The 25,593-nt window shown below is 49.6% G+C and overlaps 1 protein-coding gene across 2 annotated transcripts in view; it reads left to right on the top strand.

Moving 5' to 3' along the window:
- ABTB3 (ankyrin repeat and BTB domain containing 3) overlaps positions 1–25,593 on the top strand; it is a 256,079-nt gene that overhangs the window by 162,802 nt on the left and 67,684 nt on the right. The window contains exon 4 of one of the 2 annotated variants that reach the window (XM_070410983.1): positions 25,058–25,210. The exons of the other annotated variant lie outside the window; for it this stretch is intronic. Coding sequence (XP_070267084.1) covers positions 25,058–25,210 — 153 coding nt within the window. The remainder of the gene's footprint in view (positions 1–25,057; positions 25,211–25,593) is intronic. 2 annotated transcript variants of the gene reach the window in all.

Genomic DNA, 25,593 nt, shown 5'->3' on the forward strand with positions numbered 1-25,593 from the left:
AGGAGAGGCAGCAGGGCAGATCCTGAGCGTCAGGCTGTTAACACCTCCACCTCCAGGGCTCCTCAAACAGCTTAGCCTCCGTTACTCAGGAGTGTTTCCCAGCCAAGGAGGAGAGATTGCTCCCGACTGCAGGTGACAAGCCACGGGGCTCACGTTTAACACCAGCCCCCTCTGCTAACACGTGGGGTTGGTCTGATCAAATGCATGTACTGCACTTGTTCACGTCAATATTGAGGCCTTTTCTGAATCCTGGCTCACTGGCTGCCACAGCAGTCTGGTCTGACCTAACCAGCTTCTTTTTATTTTATGGGAAAGGGCCGACATTCTTACCTTTATGACACAAAGACTAAGGAGCCATCGCTGTACTGTCCAGTACAGTAGTCACTAGTCATGGGAGGCTGTTTGAATTTAAATTGATTAAAATTAAATAAAACGGAAGTTTTGATTCCCCAGTACCACGAGCCTCCTTTCAAATGCCCAGTGGCTACATGTGGCTAGTGGTTTCTGTGTTGGACAGCTCAGATATAGGATATTTCCAGCATCACAAAAATTTCTATTGTACAGCACTGAACTAGAAACTCAATGCAGGCCCCCTTTTAGGTAAAAGAGCCCATGATAATCAGCACTCCCCAAGCATTCAGATAAGGAGTGAGTGCAGGGACCAAGGACCAGCTCACCTGCCGAGTCACATTCCACATTCCCATGTTTTGATCATCTTAGAACTGAGGTTTTTAAAGCAACCATCATCCTCACCATTACCACCAAGTTTTACCAAGTATTTACAACGGACTAGGCTCCCTTTTTTAAAATATATTTGTATTTCAGAGGGGAAGGGAGAGAGAGAGAGAAACATCAATGATGAGAGGAAATCATTGATCGGCTGCCACCTGCACACCCCCTCCTGGGGATCAAGCCCGCCACCCGGGCACATGCCCTTGACTAGAATCGAACCTGGGACCCTTCAGTCCACAGGCTGATGCTCTATCCACTGAGCCAAACCAGCTAGGACTAGGCTCCCTTCTAAGTGCATTAGCCATTGAGTCCTCATAAGAATCTTCGCGTATAGTAGCACCTTCATATCCTAGGGCTACAAGAACTTAACATTCTTGCTTTAATATACTTCCCCACTTCACAGTCACCCTCGGAGATACTGTCATTCTGCCTCTTTCACAGATGAGGAGAGTGAGGCTTAGAGAAGTTCAAGGACATGCCCAAGGTCACACAGATAAGCTAGTAAGTGGCTGGGCTGGAGGTTGAGCCCAAGCACTGTGATTCCAGAGTCTGTGTCCCATGTGGCCCCGGGTCTGGCATCATTTGCTTCCACGTCTGTCTCTGCTGCCAGACTTTGAGCTCCTCCCAGGCTTTGCTCGTCCCTTGCTCTCTCGGGCAGCCAGCCAGGGCCTGGCACAGAGTGGGGTGGGGGTGGGAGTAGAAAGAACAGTCTCTGCACCTGGCAGCAGGAGAACAGAGCAGGCAGTGCAGCAGGGACCAGTGAGAAGGTTCCTGCAAGAGCCCACAGACAGATGACAGGCGCATGGCCTGACCGAACGCCATCCTCAGTGCCCCCAGTGCGAGATGCCACCAGCGGCCTCCGTCCTTTGCTGAGTGGCCCTGAGGAAAGCTGCGGGAGCCTCCTGGGATTTCCAGTTCTCTCTTATTTGCCTGGACCTGGCAGCCCTTGGCAGCCCTGCATCTGGGACCTCGAGCACTGTACCCGAGTGTTTTGAACAGGAAGCAGATTTTTTTTAAAGAATATGCGCAGCCCAGCCGGTGTGGCTCAGTGGTTGAATGTCGACCTATGAACCAGAAGGTCACGGTGCGACTCCCAGTCAGGCACATGCCCAGGTTGCGGGCTCGATGCCCAGTGTAGGACGTGCAAGAGGCAGCCATCAATGATTCTCTCACATCATTGATGTTTCTCTCTCTCTCCCCTTCCTCTCTGAAATCAGTATCTGTATATTTATATGAAGAACATGAGCAAAACTCCACCCTTAAAACTGCCTGGTGCAAACATGGCAGGGGCCAGCGGGAGCCCAAGTGCCTGGGAACGGCAAGGCCAGAGAGGGAAGGCTCTCCCAGCTGAGCCCACTTCCAAACCTCTGCCCCATGCCAAGTTTCCACCCCTTTTCTTCCCTTCAGAAGGAGTGTATTGGCAGCTGCCAGCACACAGCGGGTTTCACGTGTTATGGAAAACAGCCCAGGCAGTGCAGCTGGTCACTTGCCCGGTAGACAGCGTGTCTGGGTTGGTTTTACGTTCCTCGAAGTCTGGCTCCCCGTGCAGCCTGGTGTTTGTGTGGATTTCATCACCCTCTCCCCCTCTCTCCAGTTTGTTCTCCTTGCGGGCTGCTCACAATACACACAAGGTGCTGGAAATTCAAAGGCTCATGTTCTCATATTTCTACTGAGTTATATATGCTCATTTTTCAAATTTTAGAAAATCCAAAGAAAACATAGGAAAGAAAATTTAAATTAGCTACAGTTCAGTACCCAGAGTTAGCCAGAATGATTATTTGACATATTTTCTTATCTTTCTTTAAAAAAATACAAATAGTGAGGCTTTTTAAAATAGTTGTATTGGGCATATATGTAATTTTATATCTTTTTTAACTTCACTTAGTATGAGCTTTTTTTTCCCTACAAGACATCCATAAGCATCATTTTTTAATGACTGCAAAATATTCCGTCTTGTGGACGCACCATAATTTGCCTAACAGTTCCCGGTTTCCTGGTCGTTTGGGTTGTTTCCAATTTGTGAAATGCAGCTTTAAAGCTGTGCACAGTCGCATGACTAAAACACCAGCGTAGAGGGAATGGCTATAAAAAGAGTATTCTGCCTGGAGGGGAGCCACCGAGGGGTCATTTCACGCTGCCTCCCATGAGAAATTGCAGAAGGAGGGCCCTGCGAGGCTGGCTTACCCACCCCAGCCCCGGCTATTGCCTCTTCCAGAAAGAAATGTTTTGTGGGAAACATAAGGAGGATGGCACCCTTCTGGCCTGGGAGGTCTCCAGCCACAGTCATTAGCAAAGCTCTTATAGCAAGCCCTTCCTGGTGTCCAGGGCTGTTCCACACGTACAATCTCCCTGGATTCTGGAAGTGGGGGGACCAGCAGGGCTGCTTTTTCCTGACGTAAGAGACTGACTCTAGAAAAGTCTTGAGATTTTCCCAAAGCCTGAGCGGCCAGATGGAAATGGAGGGCGGTTCTAGGGACCCCTGGGAAACCCCGCCCCCTTCCTGGATTCCTGGATTGCTTCCAGAATGGAGAGGAGACATTGCCCAGCATCAGAAAGCTAGTCTGGAGCTCGCACCCTGCACCAAGCCCATTGTATACGTACTTGGCCACGTGTGTAGATTAGGAAGTCTCCACAGTTCCAGCAATCATTTGTTTGTCGGTTTGGTGGTCGTGTTTATTTATCGTTCTGGGTTGTACGTTGTTGCTCAGTGTTTCTGTTTTCCCCGGATATAAGAAAACATCGCCGGTGGATGCTTCCTCCATTCTTTCAAATCCGCGTGTGAGTCTGTGGAGAGTCAGCCGGTCGGGTTCAGGCTCGCCCAGGAATTTAGGCAGCATGTGCTGGTGGAGGGAGGTGGATATTTTTCCCAGGCTGCTGTTCTCGCCAAACAGTTCAACGCCAAGGCTGGAGCGAGCCCTTTGCAGTCTTGGTCACAATGCTCTCCATTAGTTCCTTACACAGAATCCCTCCCCTCCCATGGCACTCCCCAGGCACAGCGGCAGAATGTGGAAAGAACATTTTTTTAAATATGCTTTTATTTATGTCAGAGACAGGAGGGAGAGAGAGAAAGAAACATCGATGAGAGAGAAATATCAATCGGCTGCCTTCTCCATGCCCCCTACTGAGGATAGAGCCTGCAATCTGGGCGTGTGCCCAGACCGGGAATCGAACCAGCAACCTCCTGGTGCATGGGCCAACGCTCAACCAACTGAGCCACACCAGCTGGGCTGGGAAGAACATTTTTGTGAAGAAAAAAAGGAACAGTAAATAGGCAAAATCAAGGACCAACTTGCTGACAATACTGACACGGACAGCAGGTTCCACTGCCTCCAAATTCCTCCCCTGGAGGCCCGGTCCCTCCTCAGACCCCAGAGCACTTTATAAGCACGTCTCACAAGGCCATGTCAGGCCAGCCTTGCATTACAGTATCTGCCTTTCCTTCTCTGATGGCCCCTGTCTGCTCCCACCCACCAATCAAAAGTGACAATCAAACACGTATGCAAGGATAAATAAGGACAGTCAAACAGACTTACTGCAATAGGCACTGCCCTGGGAAACCGGGGAAGTGTAGCCACACTGAAATTCTCTTGCTTGATAGAACACCAGACCCAAGTTCTAAATCCCTGTGTCCTCCACAAAACTCAGCACAGACCCTTGCTCCAAGGAGATAATCACTGAACAGCGGACAAGCTAAGTCCATGGTCGGCAAACTGTGGCTCTTTGGCCCCTTGAGTGTGGCTCTTCCTAAGCCTTAGGAGTACCCTAATTAAGTTCATAACAATGTACCTACCTATATAGTTTAAGTTTAAAAAATGTGGCTCTCAAAAGAAATTTCAGTCGTTGTACTGTTGATATTTGGCTCTGTTGACCAATGAGTTTGCCGACCACTGAGCTAAGTGATCGTCCTGTTCTGTCAGTGGCCTCTCTGTTCATGCATTTATTATCTCTCAAGTTCATCTGCCGGAGGGCCTCCCATTCACATATCCCTCAGCTACCCCACACAGAGCTCCCTGGACTGGCTCTGCCTCTTCTCCTCTGATTCGCTCTGCCTGGGTTCTTCGGAGCCCTCTCTCTCCCCCTTCAGGCCCAGGACAGTGTTCCCCAACACACTCCCATTCCCTTCAACGTCAGCTACTGACTCATTCTCCCCTAAGACTTTGTGCATTCCTTTACCGTAAAGCTTGTCAAGTAACTTCTTATGTTTTTCACATTAGACCATGAGTTCGTCAAGTGTCGGGACTATTGAAATATCACTAATTGTGGAAGCTGGTATGTGACAGATACTGATTTCTTCGTTCATCCATTCAACAATATTTATAGAGCATCTGCCATATGCCAGGCAAAATACCTGTTTTCATGAGCTTACACCCTAGTGGAAACAGACAAAGACAAATGCGTGCATAATAAACTATCAGGCAAAGATAAGTAACATAAAGAGAAATAAAACTGAGCAACTCAACCCAGGTGAGGTACTATTTCAGCAAAGGTGGTCAGGGACGGTTTCTCTAAGGAGAAAGTATTTAAGCGGAGACCTGGAGGAAATGAGGCAGGAAGCCACGTGGATATCTGAGGAAAGACCTTGCTAGGCAGAGAGAAGAGTAAGTGCAAAGGCCCTGGGATAGGAGCATTCTTGGCCATGCAAGGAACAGCAAGGAGGCCAGTGAGGCTGGAACAGAATGAGTGAGTGTTAGAAGGAAATGAAGTCCAAGATGGGCAGGGTCAGATCTTGCAGAGTCTTTGGGCATGTGGATGAGTTTGGTTCCTAGTCCAGGTGTGATGAGAAGCTTCGCAGATGTTGGTTAAGTTGAATAATTTGAATTGAACTGAACTGAATTGGGCTGAACAGAACCAGGTCTCATCTTAGCATAGACTGCAAACAATTTTTGAACCTTGTCCCAAAGCCCCCAGCACAGTGACACTTTTGCCAGCCCTTCCCACTTGTACCAGTTTCGTCTGGTGGCGAATAGGTACAGAGAACATCTAGAGATTCTAGAGAAATTCTAGAGAAATGTGGCCTTGCTGGCTGCCCATCATTTCTGACTTTCCCAGAGTCTGAAGACTTTAGAGGGTCACTGGGATTTATTCTGGGCCTTGGCCGAGGTCCCGGACCTGACTTTTAATGTAGTTTTTACTCAAGCCTGGTTCTCATTGAATCTTAATTATGTGGAATTCCTACCCTACAAACAACTGAAATAACCACATTTAGCTATTTTTATCATTTTACTTGAGTCTTTATAAAATCATTGCAGTGAACTGTCACCCCGAGTAAAGTGGGAAACCCACTGGAATTTAAGCGAAGCAAATTCACAAGATTCAATCGCACACTCATTGATTCTCTTAACAAGTGTTCATGCACTCAAAGAATCTTTTTGTCAGAAAATTGGAAATGGTTTTATTTTATTTTATTTATTTTTTAAGATATAACTGACATAAGAATTATATTAGTTTCAGGCATACAACATAATGATTCGATTACTTCTGTATATTGCAAATGATCACCACATAAGTCTAGTTGACATCCATCGCCTCACAAAGTTACAAAAATGTTTTTTCCTTGTGCTGAAAACTTTTACGTCTACTCTCTTAGCTGCTTTCGAATAGACAGCATGGTCTTGTTAACTACAGCCACCTTGCTGTACTCTACACCCCCATTCACTCAAAGAATGTTGACTGAGGACCTGTGAAGTGCCGGGCACTCTACCACGTGCTGGGGACACACAGAGCACAGGAGAGGTCTCTGCCCTCATGAAGCTGGCAGTCCAGTGGAGGAGACAGAAAACCCAGGACACTGCTATCCAGTGTCATCTCGAGTAGTGGCAGGTACCACTGTGTGCAAGACTGGGCGACACAAAGATGAATCATTCGTGCCCCCACAGTGTTGTTGGGTTGGTGGTAAAGACATAAATTATAACAATATGTAAATGGTATTGTGGAATTCTATACACAATGCTATGGGGGCCCTGGCCGGGTTTTCTCGGTGGTTAGAGCACCGGCCCATGGACCGAAGGGTCATGGGTTCGATTCCCAATCAAGGGCACATACTTTGATTGCAGGTTTGCTCCTCAGCCCTGGTCGGGGATCGTGCGGAGGCAACCAGTTGATGTGTCTCTCTCACATTGATGTCTGTCTGTCTGTCTGTCTCTCTCTCTCTCTCTTTCTATCTCTCCCTCCCTTCACCCTCCCTTCCACTCTCTCTCCCTGAAGATCAATGGAAAAAATATCCTCGGGTGAGGATTAAAAACAAACAAACAAACAAAATGCTATGGGGTAGAGGGGAACACATAACTAACTCTATTGGGGGTATGGGCAGAGGGGGGTGGAGGCCCTTTGGAAATAATTCCCAGAGGAGGTGGGATTTGATCAGCCTTAAAAAAACAAGTGGAACTTAACTGGATGGAGAGTGGAGGAAGGGAGTGGGAACAGCAGCAGGAGCAAAGGCGGGGAGGTGTGAGCAAACACGTGTGTTCCAGGAGCGGCTGGACATTCGGTGTCGCTGGAGCACACTGGTGCCCACAGGCATGGCCTGGGAGCCTGAGAGAATGAAGTTGTGGACGGGGGCCAGTTAACACATGGCCAGGGCAAGGACTTTGTATCAGAGGACCAGACTGACATGTTAGCACATTCATCCTAGCAGCAACATGAAAGGATTGCGAAAGAACGTAGGATCAGGAAATGGTTATGAACATAAAGCAATGGTTCCATCCTACAAAGAGTCTGATGAAGTGGCCAGTCCATTGAATTTGGAGTGTTGGGTGGGAGGGACTCTAAAGTCATCTAGTCCAAGCACCCATTGGGTGTTTGACTCTCTTTCCTAACATCCTCCCCAAGGGACTGTCCAGGGCCCCAGTCCTTGAAGCTTTAAAGAGCCGAGACTCCTCTGAGGTCTTGGTTGTGTGGCGCTGAGAGCTGCTCCCTGGAGCCACCGCCATTACTCCTTCTTTTGCTCCTTGGGGTTTCCAGAACCAGTCCAATTCCTAATTCAAAGGCAAGATTTCATTGTTTAAAAACAGTTGCAGCCCGGCCAGCGTGGCTGAGTGGTTGAGCGTTGACCTATGAACCAGGAGGCCACTGGTTCGATTCCAGGTCAGGGACAGTGGGCTGCCTGGATTGTGGGCTCAATTCCCAGTAGGGCGTGTGCAGGAGGCAGCTGATCAACAATTCTCATCATTGATGTTTCTATTTCTCTTTTCCTCTCCTTCCTCTCAGAAATCAAAAACTATATATTTTTAAAATAAATAAACAAAAACAGCTGCAATTTACAGAGCACCTTCTGTGTGCCAGGCAAGCCTGCCGGGCACATATTACCTCATTTTCAGGTTGGAACTTTGGGCTCATTGGCCAAGTGACTTCCTGAGGTTTGGTCACTGACCCATGTAACTGGCAACACCAGGATTAAAAACCAAAGCCGTCTGCCTCCGGAGCCTGCACTCTGGGGAATAGCTACTAATTTAACTTGGCAAACATTTACTTAGCACCCACCCCTATGACACTCCCTGTCCTGAGTATAATAGGGAGGGGTGACCACGATGAATAAGCATGGTTCCTAAGTTCCAGGGCTCCCATGCTAGTGTTCGGATGGTGAAGTCAACACCCAAGCATTGTGATAATGAGTACTTGGCTTTGGCTTGTAGCCTGGCTGTTCCAGAAGGGGAAAGGGATTTATGTTTGGCCCTTTGCATGAGCTGTTCCTGCTGGTAGCATTGGGTCAAGCCCCAGCAGGAGCCACCCGACAGAATCCATGCCTGGGAAGGAAGGTCTGTTCCCTGGAGGATAAAAGCAGCGGGGGAGAGGGGAGTGTGGAAAGATGGAAGGTGTGAGACCCGTGTGTATAATCAGGTTTGAGTAACGCAAAGCTTCACCTTGGACACATCCCAGGACTGAGCAGAGAGGACTACAGCAAGTGTGAGAGGCTGGAAAGCTAGAAGCAAAATAAGAACAGGTGTAAGAAACGGATGAGCAACCCATACAGCCTGTGCACGGAGCATGTATGCAGGAGCTCCCCCTTCAGGCAGCGTGTGGAATTGCTACGATTGTGGCTGGCGGACTTGAAAGGACATGGACAGGAAGGACCCTGGCAAGATGGGGCTTTTTTGTTAGCAGATTTACCTTCCTGGTTGTGTTTTCCTTAACCTGGTGTTTAAATTGGTAACAGCTTAGGTTAAGTGTGTTAGATGCCTGATGTACAGGAAGAAACCTGAATGTTGTTCTTCCATATCATTGTACTTCTATACCTATTACCTCGTTTATCTTCTCAGTGGCCCTGTGAAAAGGGGCCAATGAGCATTATCCTCCCTCGTCGGGTGACAGAGGGCTGTAAGGGTTAGGGGACATCTTTGCCTCATCCACTCAACATGCACCCAGCTTCCATTCAGAACAAGCGCCCACACCCCACACCCCCACCTGTCTGCCAGCCCACATCCTCCATCTCGGAGAAGTGCTGCTCCGAACCTGGCCGGGGCTCCCTGGCCTGGACCAGAGTCGCTTGGGTCCCTCTGGGTGGTAATGACTCTGCCTCCCCCGGGGCTGGCCCCAGAACTCAGCCCCTTCCTTCACTGGCTGATTGGGAGAGGAGGGTGCAGGAAGTCTGCTGAGAGGGCTGCACAGAGCATGGTGGGTTGGTAGGGGACCCAGCCTGTCCCCTTTCCACCTCACCAGGTCATCAGCCCTGAGGGTCCTTTCCTAGAGAGCACCAAAGTCCAGCTGAAAATATAGCCCTGCAGGTTTTCCTTGTATTAAACATCACAAGCTTCCTTTGCGGTTTCTGTCACCTCTCACTTCCAGATTTAGCAAAATGTAAAATTGGTCACATTTTGTCCGAGATGTTAATTGCACATGTTTTCTTCTCACTTACATGGAGATTCCATACATCGGCTAAATGGCCTCCACTGCATCCCCTCCTCCCCCAGGCCTAGTCGCTTCCTTGATTGTTAAAGCTCTCTGGAGAGTTCTCTTTTCTTCCTTCCGGTCTCTGTGTTCTTTTTTCTTTTCCTCCTCCCTTTTCAAAGGGCACTCCTCTCCGTCTACATGGTGACAGTTATTTATGACAGTCTTTCTTATTTATGATCCCAGTGAGTCCTGGAGCTTTGGTGCAGTCTGAGACACATGACGTTTATCTAGTCGTCATTTATACCCGGTTTAATTCTGAAATGGATTTGAGCTAGATTCTCAGTGTAAATTCAGTATGACAGAAACAGAAACACACACACACACACACACACACACACACGCACGCACGAATAACAATGCAAAAAAAACACATGTCATTAACACTAAGGAAGACCACTATACCAGAAAAATCTCACCTCATTGCAGGTTTGTTCCTGCGATTGATCACAAAATTTAGATTTGAGTTGCCTGGCCTCCAAAGCAAAAAGGGAAACATGCATTATAAAGCTCTCGTTATCTAATTTAAACACACACACACACACACACACACACACACACCATGTAATCTTCACCAAAAGAGTGTTCACAAAAGGGTCTTTTCTGACGTTAGCAAGTTCAGTCCAGGGCTGATGCTCCTAGACCTTTCTGATGACCTGAATCAACTTCTTGTCTGAAGTTACAGTTGAAAACAATCTGTAACCAAGTCTAGGGCTATGCCTAGGAAAATGATTGAACTGTGCTCTGGGCAGTCAGGGTCTTTTCATGTTAGCTGGTCACATCTGTAAACAACAGCATTCATTATGTAAATGTGCCTGGGGGTACGGAGAGGAGTATAGGAATCATTGCCTTTCCTACTTGAGCTGATCTTAGAGTTCGTATAGCCCAGCCTCCCCACTTCTCAGAGGAAGAACTGAAGCTCCTCAGTACTCAGTGACTCACCCAGTGCCACACCAGTCTTTGGAGAAGTGATATAATAATGCCTAAACACGTGAGCTTTGGCTTCTGGCAGCCCCAACAGTGATAGTATTCCGTATAAGTTACTGAATGTTGCTAAGCCTCAGTTTGCTCATCTGTAAAATAGGGATGCTAATAAGTATCTTCCAAGGATCCTATATAATAAAAGCCTAATATGCTGTGTCCGACCATTCATTCAACCATTTGACTAGTCGCTATGACGCGCACTGACCACCAGGGGGAAGATGCTCCAACCAGTAGGTTAGCTTGCTGCTGGGGTCTGGCTGATGGGGACTGGGCAAGATGGGCCGGACACGCCCTGGAGCCCTTTCGTAGTTTCTCCCTGGCCCCGATTGTGCACCAGTGGGGTCTCTCAGTCTGGCCTGTTCCCTCTTGCAATCCGGAACCCCTCAAGGGATGTTGGAGAGCCGGTTTTGGCTCAATCCCCACAGGCCAGGCCGAGGGACCCCACTGGTGCACAAATCCATGCACCAGGCCTCTCATTTTATAATAATTAAATGAAATATATTATTACATATAAAGCTTTTGCACAGAGCCTGGGACATTGTAAGCATTCGAGAAATGATGGATGTTCTAAAATCCTGAAAATCCTGATGATGGAAAAACGAGGTAAAAACTCCGGGTGGTGTAATATCTCCTGTTGCCCTCTTTACACCACCATTCTACCAGTATTCTTGTCTGAAGTTATGCTGACCTGGAGGGCATCCTTTAGAACTACACTCCGTGGCTGTTTAAAGCTGAACGAATTAAAATGGAATAAAATCAGAATTTTAGCAACTCAGTTGCATCACCCACATTCTTTTTAAAAAAAAAAATATGTATTTTTATTGATTTCAGGGAAGAAGGGAGAGGGAGAGAGAGACAGAAACATCAATAATGAGAGAGACTCATTGATCGGCTGCCTCCTGTATACCCGCTACTGGGGATCAAGCCCGAAACCCAGGCATGTGCCCTGACCAGGAATCAAACTGTGACTTCCTGGTTCCTAGGTTGATGCTCAACCACTGAGCCACGCCTGGCCAGACACATCACCCACATTCTAAGTGCTCAGCCGCCATCAGTGGTTTGTGGCTGTTGTATTGGGCGGCACAGACAGAGAACATTTCCATAGTAGCAAGAAATCCTATTGGAGGCTGCCTTCGTGGCTCCCCCCACCCCTACTTCCTTATATCAGTATTTTTGTTAGTTATTTATTTCCAAATAGTATACTATCACTTTAAACTAGAAGAAAAGGTCCTCTGGTCTCTGGCCTTCCCTGGGGAGTACATCTGAGTCGCACAGAGCCTCAAGGATGCAGTCCCATCGCTAATTAGTAGCAGAGCCGCTACAAAACACACTTCTGACTCAGGGCATGAGTCACTCCGTGGTGGCCCACGAGGCCCCGGGGATCGGCTGCCTTGGGTCTGTTGTGATAAGTAGGGCTGGAGTATGAATTTCAGCCACCCCGTCATACTGCCGAATGCAGGGTAATGTGAGTTTAAAGGGTTGATTACAAGAGAATAGAATATCATTTTCTCAAAGCCACAGCCCAGTGGCAGCGATAGCAAGGACAGCACGGGGAAGCTCTAGACCACGCTCGGCCTCTCCTTCTTACGCCACTTAGTTGCCTGGAAGAAAGAGGTTCTGCGTGGTCTTTTAAAATTGATCTGTTCAGGGAATAGTATTCAGCCCTGAGAGAGAAGGAAGTCCTGCCATTTGCAACTGCACGGATGAACTGGAGGGCATTATGCTAAGGAAATAAGTCAGGGAGAAAGACGAGTACTGTATGATCGCCCTTATGTGTGGAATCTAAAAAGCTGGACCCGTAGAAAGAGTGGAATGGTGGCTGCCAGGAGCTGGGGGGCAGGTGGGAGGGTGAGAGGGGTCATAGGGAGATGTTGATCAAAGTGTGCAAACTTCCAGCTGTCCGTTGAATACGTTCTGGGGACCTAAAGTACAGCATGGGGAATACAGTCACCCGTACGGTACTATGTACTTGGAAACTGCTAAGAGATGAGATCTTAAACATCCTCCCCACGAAAAGGAAACGGCAGTAAGGTGAGGTGATAGAGGTGTTAACTAACCTACAGTGGTGATCATTTGGCAACATGTAAGTGCATCAGATCATCACAGTGCACACCTCACACGTACACAATGTGACATGTCAACTACATCTCAAATAGCTAAAATAAAATAAAATTGATCTGTTCGTTTTGAATTTAAAGCATTTCTTTGCAAGAGGACTTTTGCAAGGTTAATGACTTTTATTGATGTTTTTATCGGTTGGGTTCATTATGATGAACTCAGAGCCACTTCCAGGAAATCTTCACAAGGTGGATGAACAAACGCAACTTCCTGTGACATAGTGTACACCTGTACATGGACAGACAAGTAACTGTAACAAATAATCTCATAAATGTAGTTTCATGGGAACAATATAGTCCCAGGGTTCCAGGTTCACAGTCTTTAGAAAATAACTGTCGTTGTTAAACAGAAAGAAACTCAAATTCCTGAGTTTTAGTAGCACAATAAAGTGAAGAGAGCGATTTAGCTTAAATGTCATGGAAACTAATATGAGTGTCACTTGGAATTAGGTGTGACTACGAGTGACCAAAAAAAACCAAGCAACAACACATAGCAGGTATTTAAACAAGATAGGAGTTATTTCTTATGGAAACAGAATCTGGGAGTAAGAATCCAGAGCAGGTGTGACCACCTGAGCAATCGTCAGAAACCCAGGTCCTTCTTACACCTTCTGGCTCTGCCATCATCACCACGTGGCTCCCACCTCGTGGTCCAGTTTGGCTGCCTGAGCACCAGCCATGGTGTCTGCCTTCTTGCCAGCAGAATGGAAGAAGACCAGAGATAGTCGGGCCACCTCCCTGTAGGGGCCTTCCTAGAAGTCTTACAAGAAACTTCTGTCTGTGTCATCGTGAGGACCAATGTACGGGAGGCTGAAAAATGTATTCTAGGGGGTCATACGCCCAGATAAAGACTATAGGGTGTATTACTAAGGAAGAAGAGGGTGACACTTGGGAGAGGGCACCCAGCAGTCTCTGCCAGGGAGTAAAAGTCATCTCTGTAACTTTCTAAACAAACGGTTATGGCGAACCCATTGTTTTGCATTCTCAGAGGTATTTTTGTCAACCCCTTCTTGATGTCTCGCTTCAAATACTTTTCTGACTTTGTGCTTTTCAACTGCAATTCTAAGGGAAGGTTGAAGTGTTAAGGATTTACAGTTTTACTCCAGAAGGTACAAGGCCCTCTACGATCCTCCCCTTATCTCTCTCCAATGTTATCTCCTACCAGTCCACTTCCCTCCGGGGCTCTCTGTCCTCCATCTCAGCTCCAGCCACACCAAGAGGGATTCTTCCGAAGCACTATGCCCCCACCTGCCTCTGGGCCTCTGCACATGCTGTAGCCTCTTCCTGGAAATAATAGAAAGCATAGCTACTAGCCCCGGCCCTGGGTCCAACTGCTTACATGCTCCCACTACTGCAGCTTATAACTGTGTGCCCTTAGGCAAGTCACATAACCTCTCTGTGCCCGTTTCATTATCCATAGAATGAAGATAATAACAATACTTACTGTCTGGTTTTTGTCATTATCCAATGAGCCCATGAAAGAAAATCTTCAGAATCATGCCTAGGATGTGACAAGTCCTCAATAATAACGAATTTTGTTGAGCATTTACTATGTGCGAAGCACCTGACAGAGATCCTCTCACTTAACCTTCACAGCAACCCTGTCGAGTGGCCTTACTATCACTTCTCCCGTTTTACATGTGAGGACACCGGAGCACAGAGAAGTTAAGGCACTTGCCTGAGGTCCCACAGCTCCAGGTGACGGAGCTTGGGCTCAAATGCAGAGCCCGCTGTCCTCAGGGTGGGCGACCTTTCCCGCACACCAGCACCAGATTCGAAGGCACAGTGTGTTTTCTTCGTAAGGCCGTCTGCGGCCTTCTGCCGACTTTTATGATAACCTTTTTGGAGGCAGCGGCCGGCCCAGATGACCCCTGGGAGCCCATCCTTGACCTTTGCCTCTTGGCCCCGACCAGGCCAGGCCCTGCCCTTTCAGGCTTCTTGAGCCACTGCTCCCAGGATACGAAGCTGGACAGCCTCTGTCACCTCCTGGATGTTTATATTTTGTGCCCAAGACTGCAAGGAGGGTTCTGCAGCCTCGAACAGAGCCTGTGGCTTCCCCACTTCTGAAGCCACGGCTCCCCTCCCAGGCCATTTATATCCTGGGCCGCATCGTCATTCCACCCACTGGAGATCAGGTTCCCACCACAGAGGCCTCTGTACCCCACACCAGGCCCGGCTGTGGTGCAGCCACTGGCGTGGAGGGAAGAGCTGCAGGCTGGTCTGCTGATCCCTGTGTGGTGTGTGAGCACAGGACCTCAGGCCTGCCAATCACTGCAGCTCGGAGCTGGCATTGTCTAGACCTGAGAGTCCCAGCATCAGAAACCCTGCAGAGAATGGACTAGACACAGATGCCAAGTGTAGCAGGCTGCCTTGTGGCCCCTAAAGACCCCAGGTCCTAACCCCTGCAACCTATAAACGTTATGTTACAAGGAAAAGGGGTCTTTGCAGATGTGATTCCATTAAGGGTCTTGACATGGAGAGACTACCCTGGATTATCTAGGTGAGCCCTAAGTCCAATCACATGTGTCCTTTTAAGAGAGAGAGATTTGACACACACAGAGAAGAGATAATACAAACAGAGGCAGAGATTGGAGTGATGTGGCCACAAGCCAGGAAATGCTAGCAACCACCAAACCTGAACAAGGGAAATAAATGGGCTCTACCTAGATCCTATGGAGAGAGCACATCCTGCTGGCGCCTGGATTGTGGACTTCCGGCCTCCAGCACTGTGACATTTCCAATTTCTGTTTTTACAGCCACCACATTTGTGGTAGTTGGTTACAGCAGCCACGGGAAACTAATACACCCAGCAAATAGACAGAAAGCTAGGAATAAGCATTTTAACTTGACCCCTAGGTGATTTTGAGCCTCTGCCTCACACCACCCCCCATCCCCGCTCCCCACAAGGTGAAGAACTAGATGGAGTACCTAGACTGAAACCCCAGGAGGACTGGATTCTTACACCCCATCACTTTGCTCCTCTGATATTCAAATTACTAGAGACTGGAGCATGTTGAATGCTTAAATGCTAATGAGAAAGGACAGAGGAGGTGGGGGTTGAGTTATGGGACTAGGGGAGGAAGTGATGGAGCCAGGGAAAGGGGGCGGGGGAGCCAGAAGGCCAAAGGAGGGAGTGGGAGCTGTGGCGACAGCTGTTTGCCGACAGGGAGGAGATTGTTGTTATTCGTGTGTCACTATTGCTCTGCCTGCCCCTGCTTGTGCCTCAGACTTTATCTACAGCCCTTCAGCCCTCTGAGTCACCTTCGTCAGAATGTGTGACCGGAAAGCCAAAGAACGTTCCCTGGTCGGTCACGTGCACCTGCTGGCACTATTGGCAGAAATCACTACCTCACCCAGGACCCCCTGGTACTTGCAGGGAATTTGCATCATGAAGCATTGATGGGGCTGACTTTCACACTGTAAGGGACCATTCCTTTTGGTACCAGATGGCTTCCTCTTTCCTAAAAGCATCGACTGTCCCATGACGCCCTGTTTCACAGTTCCCAGACGGTGTGTCTGCACACTCGGGGTGTTGGGAGGTGGTGGTCCTCTGTGTGATCCAGCCCCAAGCTTCCTCCCTGCTCCGGCCCATGTGAACGAAGGTGAAGGGGAGAATCCGTGTAGAAAGAGGAGGCTGCGTCACTAACAACAGTTGAGTCCCATGGCCCCCACTGCAGGTGTATCAGTCAGGGTTCTCCAGAGAAACAGAACAAACAGGATGTGTGTATGACTGAAGGCTGTTTGCTGATATATTTCCCTGTTCACAAGTCAGACTTTTTCCTCTTAAGGCCTCCAGCTGATTGGATCAGGCCCAACCACCTTGTGAAGGATAATCTTTTTTACTCAGAGTCCACCATTTGAATGTTAATCTCATCTATAAAAAATATATATATACATTCATAGCAACAAACAGACTAGTATTGGACCACATATCTGGGTGCTATGGCCTAGCCAAGTTGATACATAAAATTAACCATCACAAGGTGTCTTTTTTTTAAAGCATTTACATGCCCAGAATGATGCTAAACACTGTCCTAAATACAAAATGCCTATCAGACAATGGGATGGGTGCTTGGTTCCGAATGAACTCCCGGAGACTGAAAGGTTCTGTTTCATAAGGTAGTTGGAAGACTATAGAATCCAGGTGGGAGGGGGAACCCACTTCCCATGATAAAGCTGAAATTAGGCGCTTGCTGTCCCCGCCTCCCTTGCAGCTTGGTGTGGGCTGTAAACTAGGCTCAGCCAATCAGACATAGCACCCAACTTTAACCAGTAGGCCTGGGTACAAACAGGCTCCTTTTTCCATTCTGTTGTCTCCTAAGCCTCTAAGCCCCCTTGCAGCTCTCTCACTTCTGGCCTCACTCTCTCCCCCTTCAACATGATCATAGAATTCAGCTTCCCTGGTTTCTGGCTTGAGCCATACTACTCACTACAACGCCGTTACTCAAAATGTGGCCCTTAGACTGGCAGCTTCATTGTTGCCTGGGAGCTTGTTAGAAATGCAGAATCTCAGGCCCCACCCCGGGCCCACTGAATCAGAATCTGCATTTTAGCAAGATCCCTTGGCGATTCATGTGCACATCCATGTTCCCGAAGCACTGGCCTAGAACACACCCCTTGGGTCCTCCGACTCCAAGCTGTCTGCAGGAACCACCCCCAGGGGCAACCTGACCACACTCTGTACTTCTAGAAGGGCTGTCACTATAGTAACCAGCATGGCCCCCTCTGACCTCTGCCATCTTCCTAGCTCCGGTGCCCACCAATACAATGAGATTACAGTGAGTATTGCTATAGAAACTAGCACTGGAGAGGGTCTCCTATCAATTTTGCTGCTTTCCCTTCACTCCCTGTATCTCTGGAATTATGAGCTTTCTAAACCACAGTAAACCATATAAATTCCTCTCCAGCGTCAGAAAGACTCCACAAATAACAAAGATGAAAAGTCAGGGCCACGCAATTTATAAAGTAAAGGCATAGCAACTGCAGAGGTTTGCTCTGATTGGAAAGGAGATGACAGGCGTGTCACTCTGTGTGGCAGAGCCTTCCCTGCGTCCCGCAGAGACAAGGTTGGCTGATGCTGAAAACAACGCTGGTGACCGTGATGATAACAGCGACCGCTTACGGAGAGCTGTCTTGGTACCAGACGCCAGGCTACGTATGTTATCCCGTTCGACTCTTGCAGTAAATCTCTGTATTCGTTTCCTGCGGCTGCTGTAAAAACAATCGCCACAAACATGGAGACTAAAACAACACATTTATTATCTTGCAGTTCTGGGAGTCGGAAGTACAGAATCAGTCTCATGGGGCTACAGCCAGGTGTCGGCGGGGCAGGTTCCTCCCGGAGGCTGCAGGGGAAACTCTGTTCCCTTGCTTCCGGAGGCCACCTGCTTTCCTTGGCTCAGGACCCCTTTCTTGCATTAGTTCAGTTTCTTTTTAAAAAAATATGTTTGTATTGATGTCAGAGAGAGGGAGGGAGAGAGAGAGAGAAATATCCATGATGAGAGAGAATCATTGATTGGCTGCCTCTCACACATGGGGATTGAGCCTGCAACCCGGGCATGTGCTCTGACCTGGAATCCAACCAGTGACCTCCTGGTTCATGGGTTGACATTCAACCACTGAATCACACCGGCTGGGCGCACTAGTTCAACTTCTTGCTTCTGTCTCACGTCTCTTACTCCCTCCCTCCTTGGACCTTCTTGCCTCCCTCTTCCAAGGACCTTTGTGACTGCATGTAGGGCCCACCTGAATAACTCAAAATAGCCCCTCTTTCCTCAAAATCTTAACCATATTACATGCGCAAAGTCTGTTTTGCCAGATAAGGTAACATGCATAGGTCCTAGGGCTCATCACTCAGCAAACCAAAGCCTTTGAAGTAGGCATTGTTCTCATCCCATTTCCCCATGAGAGAACTGAGGCTTGACGATTGAAATACCTTGTTCAAGGTCACACAGCTGGAAGGTGCAGCCGGAATCCCAATCTTGGTCAGGCTCTCTAAAGCCAGAGCTTCTAACCTCTGCACTGCAGGGCCCCCAGATGGCTGTGAATTCATCCACTGTTGCCACCAGGTTGAAGGAAGGGAACCAAAAACCATCAGCTCTCTAAAAACTTTGAGTTTCCAATGGAAGCTCCTCCACCACCAACTAAAACCTCAAGGGCGGGGCAGGACTTAAGTCAAACCACAGGTGTGTTCGTCTGCCAGGGCTCCTGTAACAAATTCACACAGACTAGGTGTCTCGAACAAAAGGTATTTCTCACGGTGCCGGAGGCTAGAAGTCCAAGCCCCAAGGTGTCAGCCAGTTTGGTTTTTTCTGAGGTCTCTCTCCTTGGCTTGCAGATGCCACCACTCTCACGTGGGTGCCCCTCTGTGCACACACCCCTGGTGTCTCTCTCTGTGTCCTAATCTCCTCTTCTTATAAGGACACCAGTCTCACTGACTTCGGTCCCATCCTAATGGCCTCTTTTGAATACAGTTACATCCTGAGGTACTGGATGTTAGGGCTTCTACACACAGGTTTGGGGGAGGGCAGGTACCATGCAGCCCATATCAACAGGTGTTGTCTCTGACCTCAGGAACGAGGCAGTTTATGTGTCTGAGATGAATCCCAGAGGCCTGTGGATGCCCTCGCTCCCAGCTTTCATACTTGGTCCATGATCTTTACCATCGTGTCTCCAGCCTCAACCACAATGAATGAGCTTACCATCACCGTGGCTTCATGATCCCATCAGTTTCTGATGGCGGCTGTGACACCTTACCACAGACTTGGTGGGTTAAAAACAGCACACATTTATTCTCATGCAGTCCTGGAGGTCAGTAGTCCAAATCTATTTCAGTGGCCCAAAATGAAGGCGTCAGCAGGGCTGTTTCCTTTCAGAGGCTCTGAGAAAAGAACCCACTTGGCCTTTCCAGCTTCTAGAGCTGCCTTCCTGGCATTCCTTGGCTTGTGGCCCCTTCCTCCCGCTTCAAAGTCAGCAGCAGAGCATCGTGCTTCAGCGTCATCCATGTCCAATCACCCTTTGTCTCTCTCTTATAAGGACCCCGGTGGTAGCATTGAGGGTCCACCTGGATGCTCCAGGGTAACCTTCCCTTCTCAAGATCCTTAACTGAATCACACCTGCAGAGTCTCTTTTGCCGTCAACATCCATAGGTTCCGGGGAATAGGACCTGATGTCTTTGGGGGCCACTTCTCAGCCTACCACAGTGACCCTTCCTCACACACATCCTCGCCACCCCTCTGCCCTGGAGTGACGAATAGGATATGCTGCATGTGAAAGCGCTTGGTAAGATGTGAAGGCCTTTTCTGCCTCAGGGCCTTTGCACAGTCTGTTACGGCTGCCTAGAACGTTCATCCTTCTGCACACACATTTGCATATGGCAGATCCTTCGCATCTTAGAGGTTCGGTCACCTCCTCAGAGAGGCCTTCCCACTTCAACCCTGTTTATTGTCTATCCCAGCACCTCAGCACTGATCACGATTTATAATCACTTTGTTACTTATAGTTTTATGTGTTTCTTATCTGTCTCCTTGCAAGACTGCTAACTTTTTGTCCCCATCACTCGCACCTTCATATGCTTTTTCCCATCTTCCCTGTTCCATATACTAGACCAGCGGTCGCCAACCGGTGGTCCATGGACCACTGATGGTCCATGAGGTCCAAAAGGTTGGCGACTATAGCACTAGACCCTTCCTAAGCCCACAGGCAGCTGGCTATGTCAATAGAATCAAAGAATTTTGAGTAGAAAGGAACCAAATACAGCGAGGGTCAGCCAACTCTGACCCACCATCTGATTTTTTGCATAAAGTATTCCTGGAACATGTATTTTCTGTGGCTGCTTTCTCACTACAGTGGCAGTGTGGAGACATTGCAACAGAGACAGTATGGCCCATAATCCCAACATATTTACTCTCTAGCCTTTTACAGAAAAGGTCTGCCAGCCCTAACTGGTTTGGCTCAGTGGATAGAGCATCGGCCTGAGGACTAAAGGGTCCCAGGTTCAATTCCGGTCAAGGGCATGTACCTTGGTTGCGGGCATATTCCCAGTAGGGGGTGTGCAGGAGGCAGCTGATCGATGTTTCTCTCATTGATGTTTCTAACTCTCTATCCTTCTTCCTTCCATTCTGTAAAAAATCAATAAAATATATTTTTTTAACAAAGAAAGAAAAGGTCTGCCATCCCCTGAAACAGACCATCTGGCCCAAATCTACCCACTTTACAGATGAAGTCACTGAGAGACAAGCGTTTACAGACCAGAGCCAGAGTCCCACTGTGAGTCCAGATGCAGGACTGGAATTCAGTTCTGCAGAATCCCACACCTCGCTTCTCCCACAGATTATACCCTCCTCCTTAGCGCCCAGCCCTCCCCAACCAGAGACAGTCACCAGCAGCACCAGCTCTGTCCTCATGCTTCAGAAAGGCCCCGCTGTGTATGCGCTCAATCTCCTACTTGCATCTGGGCCCAACGACCTTCCTGGGCTCACTTGCTCTCTTGACCCTGCAAGAAGCCATCAAGGCTTCTCCCTCCCTCCGGAGCCTCTGGTCCCACCCCACAGGCTTTCTCTTCGAGCGCCATAGCATTGAATGTGTATCCCCCCTACTCACCGCAGGCCACCTGGTCACAGGGGGATTCTCCAGCCTGGCTTGCCCCACAATTCCCAGAGGAGCTTGTGTAGAATGCAGATGCCCGGGCCCCCAGCCCTGTCAAACCGAAACTCTGGGGGTGAAAACAGGGCCTTGGCGGTTTTCACACACTCCCCCATGATCCTGATGTTAAAACAGCCTAAAGAGCTGCTTCATTAAGCCATGCGCTCCTTCTAGGCTTTAGTCACTCCAGACAACTTCAGAGCCAGGTCTGTAGCCGGTGGGACAATGTTCTCTTACAAAACCTATACGGAGAAGGCAGTCTTTTTTCCCCTCAGCATTCTTTACCTGCTGGACTCAAGGCCCTGGAATTCTTTCCCATCTCCAGCTCCTCCCAAAGAAACATCACAAGCCCTACTCCTTCTCCCCCTCTGTGTAGACCAGATAAGAAGACTTTTAAATGAGTTGCTGGCAACGACTTCAGGAGCTTCTAAGCTATTGAGGTCAGAGTGACGAAAAGAAGGCAATGTGGGAAGGCGAGAATAGGTACATAGAAAATTCCAGAAGGGGCTGGAATCCTCAGGATGCAGGGTGCTTATCCTGGTGCTGGCCGGCCGCCTTGGTCAAGACGTGGCTCTGCAGGCGGCACAGCCTTTTTCTCCTCTTGGGCACTCATCGGGGGTCGGCTGCCTGCCTGCGGCTCAGCATCTCACATGCAAGTCAGCAGCCAAGGGGAGTCTGTGATGGAGTCCCAGCCCCAGGGACTGGGAGTTGTGGGCTGCGCTTCAGGGGCACCAAACAGAGGAAAGGCTGGGGGCGGGAGGTGTGTGTGTGTATGTGTGTGTGTGTGTGTGTGTGTGTGTGTGTGTGTGGCGGGGGGGCGGGGGGGGGGGTGCTGCCTCTGCAGAACAACCCAGGGGAGTTCTCTCTGAGCACTCGGGGCTGGTTTCAGCAGTGACGGAGACACGGTGCCAAAAATAAGTCCTGCTCACCTAGGACAGTAGACTCCAATTCAATTTCAATTCAGGGTGTGTTTATTGAGTGCCTGATTCGGTTTAGCTGATGGAGAGAATGAGAGGATGAGGGCGACAGCCTACGCCGTAGGCCAATCCAGGCAGAAATAACCTAGGAATCTGCCCCCACAGGTCCCTGGGTCCAGAAATTCAATTTTTTATCCACTTCACCCAGTAAAAAGTGGGTAAATCTTAGTCTGGCTCATGAACAAATATTGATGAAGTGCTTGCGGCCTGCCAGGCACTGTCCTGGGCCTGGGGCTGCATTGATGAACTGAGCAGCCCCAGGTCCCTGCCATGTGGAGTCTACGTTCTAATGGGGCATCTGCAAGGCCATGGGGTCAGGCCTGTGCAGTGGAATCTACCCTAGGAGGGAGCCAGGTGCAGCGGAGTCGCCAGGAGAAACGTTGAGGGAGAGGTGGGATTTGAACTGTGTTTTGAAGGCTAAGTGGGGTGTGCATTCTGAAAGGGCTGGAGGCCTGTCAGACGGGGGTCTGAGCTGCATGGACAGGACTGAGCATGGCACAACATCAGGGAGGGGCCCATGGCCAGATCAGCTCCCCCGGGAACAGGTGGTTGCTGGGTAACAGTGTGTGCTGGGAAGTTGGGCAAAAGAATGTCGCTATCTCATGGGGTTATGGCACGTGGGCTATGCAGTCAAATGACTTGGGTCTGACTCCCAGCTCTCTCAGACTTGCTAACCCTCTGATCCAGGGCATGCTACTTAACCTCAATAAACCCCATTCTCCTAATCTAGAAAATAGGCAAAATCATAACTAGCTCGTAGGTTGGTCCTAAGCATTTAGATGAGATCACGAAAGATTTTTTTTTAAAGGCTTAGCTGTTTAATATTATTGACGTTGGATAACTAGGCCTGGAATCCAGAAAAACTGGAACCCGCTGCCAAAAACTCGGTGGGAAGCTCACAACATCTGCATGCAGTGCAGGATCTGCTGCTTGTAAACCCTTCTGTTTACCACCCCCTCGCTCCCATGGCAACCATGATGGCCTGAGTGGTGGCAACAGGGCTAGGATGAGGCAAGAGAGGTACCTAGAACATATTTGCATAAATGATCTGGCTACCTTGAATTTTGCCCCATTTGCCTCACCCTAATCCCAGCCCTGCTGCGTGGTAAGATACCTTCTTGATCTACACAGTGTGTTTCTCAAAGTGTAGTCCTTGGTCTGCCTAAATCAGTATCATAGAGCCTGCTTATTAAAATTATATTCCTGGATCCTACGCAGTTACCATCTATGGAGATAGGGCCGGGAATGTGCATTTTAACACACACACACATACACACACACACACTCACATACCAGGTGATTCCCATGCCCTCTGTCGATACTTCAGAGCAGAAGTTTCTCGAATGTGGCCCCCAGCTCGGCAGCATCGGCAGCATCAGGGACTTGTTAGAAACGCAAATTTTTGGCCATCTCTCCTGACCTACTGAATCCAACACTCTAGGGGGGGGTGGGGGGGCCAGCAATCTGTATTTTAACAAACCCTCCCGATAATTTGGATGCACATTCAGTTCACATGGGGGAGGTTTTAAAAACTGTCAATGAAATCAGAGTCCCGCCCTGGCCGGGTGTCTCAGTTGGTTGGAGTGTCCTCTGGTACACCCAAAGGTTGCAGGTTCGATTCTCGGTCGGGGCACACTCCTGGGTTGTGGGTTCAGTCCTCAGTCAGGGCACACTCCTAGGTTGTGGGTTCGATCCAAGGTCGGGGCACTACAGGAGGCAACTAATCCATGTTTCTCACATCGATGTTTCTCTCTCCCTCTTTCTCTCTCTCTCTCCCTCCCTCTCTCTAAAATCAATAAATACATATCCATAGGTGAGGATTTAAAAAAAAAAAAATCAGAGTCCCTCCCTGCGATAGAACTCAGGTATCATCATTTTTCAAAAGCTCTGCCACCCCTCCCCAGAAATCCTAACGTGAGGACCATTTATAATAATCAGAGGAGGAAGCAGGAAGGTGGCACAAATGATTTCCACTTAGGAAATTACAGTTCGGCCACAGGCATTGCCTCAGCTAATTCTTGCAATAAGCCGGACGCCCCGCTGTGATCCCATTAGCAGGTGAGGAACCCAGAGCTGCTGGGGTGTGCGGCCAAGCCCCGCCCCTCCCCCCAGGCCCTCGCTTTGCTGGCTGTGGCTGGCGGCTGCCTGCTGACTTGGCTCTCTGCGCCTTTCCAAGGTGCTAAAACCCGTTGGCAGCCTGGGGCTCGGGCAGAGCTGAGGCCTGGGAGGGCACCAGAGGGAAGACAGGGAGCCAGCTGGGGATGGGAAGGGAGAGCCAAAGGAGGCCTTAACATTGGGCCCAGAACAGGGAGCCCCAAGTACCAATAACCCCCGGCATGGGAGAGGTTGGGGGGGGGGGGGGGGTTGGGGGTTGGTGGGGAGGGTTCTACTAAAGCACCAGATCCTGCGCTTGGTGCTTTAAGTGAGTCATCTCCCTTAGGTTCACATGATCTCCGAGGGAGATAACACTCCCAGAATCGCCCCATCGTATCCTTTCACGGTCACTTTATCCTGGGCTTCCAGATGAGGAAACTGAGGCCCAAAGACTCGGGAGAACCTGCCCCGAAGTCACCGGAGCGGTCGGGATGTCTCCAAAGGCTCTCCCACTTCTCGGGGATTCAGAGGCAGGGCCTCCGGGAAAGCGGGGTGGGGGGCAGGGGGTGGAGCTGAGCCCGCGCCCCCGCTAACTCTTCTCCTCGCCCCCCCCCCCCCCCCTTGCAGGCCTTTCCTCGTGCTGCCGCCACTGATGGAGTGGATCCGGGTGGCCGTGGCGCACGCCGGCCACCGGCGCAGCTTCTCCATGGACAGCGACGATGTCCGCCAAGCGGCCCGGCTGCTGCTGCCCGGCGTGGACTGCGAGCCGCGCCAGCTCAGGTAGGGCCGCCGGGCGGCGGTAGGGAGGGGGCGCCCTTCCCGGACACCGCGTCCCCGCATCCCCGATCCCCGCATCCCGGGGCGGGGAGACCGCAGGCAGCGCGTGGGGCTCCGGGCTCGCAGCATCCGCGCCTCCAATCCCAGTCCCGCAGGGCGCTCGCTAGGCGAGCAGATTGTCGTGCTGAGATTGAAGCTCCGCGGGTGTGCATGGCAGCCTGGAATGAACAAGAAGCGAGGTCCAGGGATGGAGGGGACTGGAGCAAGGCTTTGTGGGAACGCTCTGGTTCTGCAATTACCAGATACTGTGTGCCTGAATCGCACCTGTATTCTTCCTGTTCTCCCTCCCTCTCTCGCTGCCTCCCTCTCTGTCCCTCTCTCCACAA

Source organism: Myotis yumanensis, unplaced genomic scaffold, assembly GCF_028538775.1.
Source record: "Myotis yumanensis isolate MYYU_CA2020_CCGP unplaced genomic scaffold, mMyoYum1.0.hap1 SCAF_3, whole genome shotgun sequence".
Classification (NCBI taxonomy): Eukaryota; Metazoa; Chordata; class Mammalia; order Chiroptera; family Vespertilionidae; genus Myotis; species Myotis yumanensis.